The following is a 6,098-nucleotide window of genomic DNA, read 5'->3' as shown; positions in this document are numbered from 1 at the left end:
CAAGTAAGGGAGAAAAGAAAAACGATATATGATTCCAATAAAATTATGAACTTCTTAATAAGCAAACTAGTTTACACTCTGAGCACTATCTGCTTGACCAAGAAAGACCAAGTATTCTGTTAGACATGTCCACTAAAGACCTTAATAAAGTAAATTAGAATATATTGCAGGCTGACAGAGAGTAGGAACTAATTTCTAACGAATAATGGTGCTCTATTTTATAAAAAGAGAATTGAATCAAGAATATTTAAAATACCTAAAACTTTGAAATCGGACTACTGACCGTGCACCACAGTGGTTGAGTGCGATGTGCAGGGAGCCGGATGCCACATGGCCCACTGCAGGTGGAATCCAGGCCCCAGAGGCTTGAAAAACATGTCTGGCAGGTTCATCAGAGCCAGGATTCTGAGAGGATGGTGATGTGAAAGAAGAAAGGACTACCATGGACCAGGCCCCACTGGGTAGTGCACACTCACTTGCTCTCTCGCTCTCTCTTCCTCAGGCATGTGCACACACAACCCTTCTGGCAAGAAAAATTAAAAAACAGAAAGAAAGAAAGAAAGAAAACAGAAGATTTCCAATACAGAACACAGAATAAATGTGATAAATTGACATAATTGACTTATCTTCTATTCACATTCAATTTTAAAGATGGATGGGGAAGAAGAATGGGGGTGGGAATTAAGAGAGCACCAAACATCTGTTACTAATAATTTCAGCACAGATGTAGTTGTTGCTGCAAAAAAGACTTGTTTTCCCAGGCCATGCTATAAGGCCTTCTAGGAATAGCCATGCTTCATACCTCAAACTCTGTATCAAGTCTAAATAGACACATAACATTGACTATAAGGAGAAATGTGAATATGGATGTAAACGACAAATGCAATCCCTGTGTACAGAGGAAGCCTGAATTAAATAACAAGAAGGTGTCTGAAGAAATGAACGAGAGAAAAATAACTTCTCAGAGTGAAAAAATAAAGAATCTAATAAGGTTTAATGGCTACAATACGAATATACACTTGAACTTAGCTTTCTTTCCCTCTTCTTTTAGGAATCTTTCAGTAACTACACACATAGGATAAATCTCAAAATATCTGTAGCAAAAGTAATGAAGTGGTAAATATTATATTTTTCCCCCTGGAAAAATCTCTTAAGAAAAATTTCACTTATTAGAAAGTGTTTCACCATTTAAATAGTATTGCCATATTTTCAAGCAACTCGGTTTCAATTTAACACTGTATCACGCCAACATGAAGGTTAAAATTCAGACATGTTAACGTTACACTGAAGATTTTTATTTAGCAAAACTGATATCCCAAGAATGCTTCTTTTGGAACTTCAATACTCAATACTGTCCCATATAAAGATATGGTTATTTCCTGCAGGAACGCCTACATACCAGATCAGGTTTAATTTTAACTAGAATTACTGCAAAACTTTTTCTATGAACATCTATCAACCTATTTTCTTCTTGTAGCTTATATCTAGGTTCACTGATTATTTAGCTAGTGCTAGCACTATGTACAATTATTTTCCCTTAAAAAGACTTTTGAAAATATTTTATCATTTTTCCTAAGCAGGGGACTTTCGCAGTTTAAAACTTTTTCAAATCTTCTTTCAACGATGCACGTTTTAGCTTATATCCCTTAGAAATGAACAACACACATTTCCCTATAAATTAGCAATTACGCTGCAAAGATCAAGAAAGCTTTTTCAGCCTTGAATACTACTCCAGCAGTATCAGCGAGGCCTTGGACCTGCCGGCACTGCACCTCGCATGCTAATGCACATCTCTTCCCACTTCTTGTGACTTTGCTCCTCTCCTGCAACTTGATACAGGCAAGGAAGAGTAGGTAACAATATAGTTCCACATTATACTGCGTCTGTGTTTACATCTGGCTCCAGTCACGTGCTTGGAAGTGATTTACACAGGGGAAGGCAAGAAGGGGGGGTGCAACAAAATAAAAACACAGCTATGAAAAGTAATTATGCTGTTATTTCAAAAACATCATTTCCAATTCAATAGAAGTTCTTCACAACATGCTTCAAAGACACCAAAATTACAAGGTAAGAGTGGATGGTACTGCAAAAATACTAGAGAACAGAGAAAGAAAAATAAAAGTGTTAACCAACTATTTCAAATGTTTTTACATCTTTGCAAGTGATTGATCCCTTTGATTTGTAAGGGACCTTAAGTTCTGTCCCACTCTACAATTGTGTATGTCAAGACCTGCTGGTCCAGTTCCTCAGTTCAAAAAAAAGTAAGTGAATCGCTACTGAGCTCTCAGCAATTAGAAAAATATCAAATTAATGCAATACCTATCACGAAGTGGAAAACTATGTTTTTACACACACACGTACTCAGAATCATGATACCTACAATGAGAAATTCACACAGGCTTACCTGATAATTCAGGTAATACCTACTTAGTCCAAGATAAACAACCTGACCATTGCTATGATACAGGTACTGGTTCATCTACAGAAACACTGTTCAAAATAATTAGGAAAATAAATACTTCTAACATTTGACCTACAAAGGCTTAAAATTTGCAGTTAAATTAACAACTATATAGGCAGAAAAAGACAACTACAGTAAGTCTCCTACAATTATTTGTATGTACAAGTTATTTCAATTTACAGTTTTTTGAAAACAAACTCTTTGAGTACAAGCACGTAACAATTCACAATATGTAGTTTTTCACTGCATCTAAAAACCTCCAAGCAGATTTATTACTCCTTAATTTACAATTGTCAACTTAAAATTTATACACAACCAGATTCTTAAAGAGATGGGATGGGAAAGACCACCAGTAGGAAAAGGACAAAGGACTTGAAGAGGAAGGAAAAGATAAAATCTAAAACTCAGTAACATCTGAGGGATTGCTGGTTAACACCTCCTTTAGCAATTGTCTGCCAACTCGCCTACAGTCTAAGTCTACGTAAGTTATGGAAAAATAATTGCACAGTATTTGCGATGAACTAATTATAATTTTCCTTATGATACTTAAATATATCTTCAAATACTTAAAAATCTGTCCCCTCCCCGGGATCTTACTATGAACCAAAAAAGAGCAGATTAAAAAGTAGAGAAAATATGCAAAATAAACATGGGCCAATCGTAATATATTCTTCTCCAAACCTAAAAAAATAAGAAGTTGTTTTAAGGAGCAAGACTGAATCAATAGCAGTCTTAATTCAAGATTTAAAAAGATCATGTTTATAAGAATTAGTCAAGGTAAATAAAGCATTTTTACTTCTTTCTAGTCTCAGCAAACTAGAAAATGCTTATACCCCACGTACCAGGGCTAGCTATAAGTGACAATAAGGCTCAGAATTACAGTGCAGGTCCCAATCAGCACAGCAAACAGAGTAATGCACAACTACACCAATAAGCATTCTTGTTAGCAACCTCTACTGGTGGTTTCCACAGACAGCAAGGGGAAATGGTGTTAATGACAGAAAGATATGTACCTGGTCTTCCATCTGAAGTGAATTAATCAGCATGTGGTCATTAGTTGCTATAGTAAATTTTTCCACAAAAAGAACATTAAAAGAAAAAAAAAAGAAGAAAACCACAGACACTTAGAAATTGAAAAAAAGATTTTAAAAAATACAATAATACCAAATCATAAAGGATAGAAATCAATTTAAGCAATTTTTGTGTCACTCCTTTATAGATGACTAGCATTATCACCCTAAAGTTACCATACAAGGTAAGCACTTTGGCCAAACCTTGCCCAGGTGGTTTACCTCTGTTGAGTTACATGACTTGATACCCCCATTAATACCCTGCAGATAGATTCCAGAAAGGAAATGAAAATGTTTTACTGAAAGGCTTAGCAGGAAAATCGGCATACCTTACTTGGAAATTAATAAAAAATATTATTTACACATAAATAACAACATAAAGTATCTCTATGACTACCTCCCAGTGTATATATCACTTATTTCTTAATTAAAAAGATCTAAGAGTTAACGTTTTTCCAGGCAATTCTCTCCAATAAACATCTGCAACTTAAACATGATTGCGTTGCTAAGAAATACCAGCCAGAACCTACCCAAGGTTTCACAACACAATGGCATATAACTTCATCTGTAATTGACAAAATAGAATGCTAAATTAAACAGCTTGCCTGCAATCGTCACCGATGGGTGAAATGCATTTGAGAACAAAAAGAAATACAAGGACAGAGCCAAAGTGATGAAAATGGAAGATACCTGTAGTCGTACAGTGCTATCTTAAACACCTTTTGTTTTCTGAGAGTAATGCATACTGCAGACAAGACGTTTTGTGCTAAACGGCCCCAAATCTGTTTTTCTAATATTAAGCACAAAGGAAAAACACTGACAGCAAGCGTGGTAAATAAATCCCTCCCTGGAGAACGAAAGCAGCAGACAGGAGGGGCTGACATCCATGCAGGAGAAAACTAAACACCATCTTTCTTCTACCTGCACAAGTTGCCATTTGCTGCAGCGATCGAGAGAACCTCTTTTTCCTGTGGATTTCAAGTACCTTTCAGGAGAGCTTTTTTCCCCCTGAAGTCATCTGTTGCTATGCCTTAGGAGTGTAATATTCGTATCACGGGGTCTTTAGGAGAAAAATCCATTCTTTCCTGTTCAGGTAAACATGTTTACAGCAGCTGCACAGACGCTGGGTGGTTCAGACTCACATGTCACACACATGTCGTCAGCAACGAGAAAAGCCCCTTTCTCTGGCGATCAACATTTTAAATAAGGTAAAAGGCAAACCAACCCTACCCGAACCAACTTACCTTTCATAAAGCCACATCAGCAGCGGCGGCAACAGCTCAATATAGAACACACACTATTTGACGCTAAAACAGGAAATTAAAATTGCAACAGCCTATGCTCCGCTCCTCGCTATAACGAGTCATCGCTCCACAATGAGGATACCAAACACACCTTTCCATCCCAACTAACGGGCGTCTCTAAAATGCAACGTTTATTTGAATAGCTAAAATCGTTCCTGGAAGCAGGGATTGCAATGTCGTCTCGAATATATTGAAAATTTATCTTTACGACTGTAAGGAAACATCTTGGAACAGCTGAAAAAAAATATCCTCGTATCTGCCTCTAGACAGGAAATCCCACACAAAATCTAAAATTGCCAGGAAAGGTTACAAAACCTCGCCTTTCGCATCCCGGAGGGGAGGGAGAAAGGGAGCCGGGGCGCTGGGGGTGGGGCGGGGGGAGCGCGAGAGAGTTGTTACTTAAACGTGGGCATTTCCTCGTTTTCTGGACGCTACGGCGATCCCGTTACAGTCGCAATGATTCCCCCCCTGTTGAAAACTCGTTTTAAAAATAACGCAGGAACCCACACGAGCCCTGGGCCCGCACCGCGCGTGTAATTCCTTATATAGCCTGGGCCGCGGCCCGCGCAGGCCGTCGCCGCCCATTATTATACAAACAGGCACCGCGCGGCGGGGCGGGGGCACCTCGGCGCCCGCCGCCCCCGGCGCGCCAGTCTCGCCCCTCTCGCCACAGGAACTGTCCAGACAATAACAATCAGCAGACATTTCGCTGCTGCTCCGGAGGGAGAGAACGCACAGGATCGCCCCGCGATCGGCAGAAACACAATCAACTTACAACGGCTCTTCAAACTGGAAAAGGCGACCGTGCAAGCACCGCCACATGTTCGCGGCTCGATCTCTCTCGCTGTCTCTCTCTCTGTGTGTCTCTTTTAACTCTCACGCCAGGCAGAGGGGTGTGTGTTTCCCTGGCACACCGGCACAAATCAATAAACACTGCAGCTGCGGCGACAGCAGCACGCCCGCGCGTCCGTCGGTCCGTCCGCCCCCTCCCCCACCTCCTTCCACCCGAGACCGCGAGCGCCATCCAAGCCCCATTATCCGGCTTCAGCGCTCCGTGCGTCCGGCCCAGGTAACAACTTCCCCAAAAACCGAAACAGAAAAGAGAGAGGCAGGGGCACAGGACCCCATCCCAGCGCCTAGGACGGGGCTTCCCCGGCGGAGGGGGATCTGTCTGTGGTGCTTCCCGGTCTCTAAGACCAGGTAGCAACTCCACAAACGCACCCGCTGCCGGCTCCCCCCCCTCCCCCCCACCCCCCCCACGCG

General features: G+C 40.8%; 1 protein-coding gene across 3 annotated transcripts in view; it reads right to left on the bottom strand.

Annotated features, from left to right (window-relative positions):
- Positions 1-5,068, bottom strand: part of ZEB1 (zinc finger E-box binding homeobox 1) — a 243,306-nt gene extending 238,238 nt beyond the window's left edge. For all 3 annotated transcript variants that reach the window (XM_027775617.1, XM_027775619.1, XM_027775618.1), the window contains exon 1: positions 4,776-5,068. In XM_027775617.1, the coding sequence (XP_027631418.1) occupies positions 4,776-4,782 (7 nt within the window). In that variant the 5' untranslated portion in view covers positions 4,783-5,068. The remainder of the gene's footprint in view (positions 1-4,775) is intronic.
- Positions 5,069-6,098: the final 1,030 nt, after the last annotated feature.

This window comes from Tupaia chinensis, unplaced genomic scaffold (assembly GCF_000334495.1).
Source record: "Tupaia chinensis unplaced genomic scaffold, TupChi_1.0 Scaffold000578_2, whole genome shotgun sequence".
Classification (NCBI taxonomy): Eukaryota; Metazoa; Chordata; class Mammalia; order Scandentia; family Tupaiidae; genus Tupaia; species Tupaia belangeri.
This window is presented reverse-complemented; position numbering and strand designations above follow the sequence as displayed.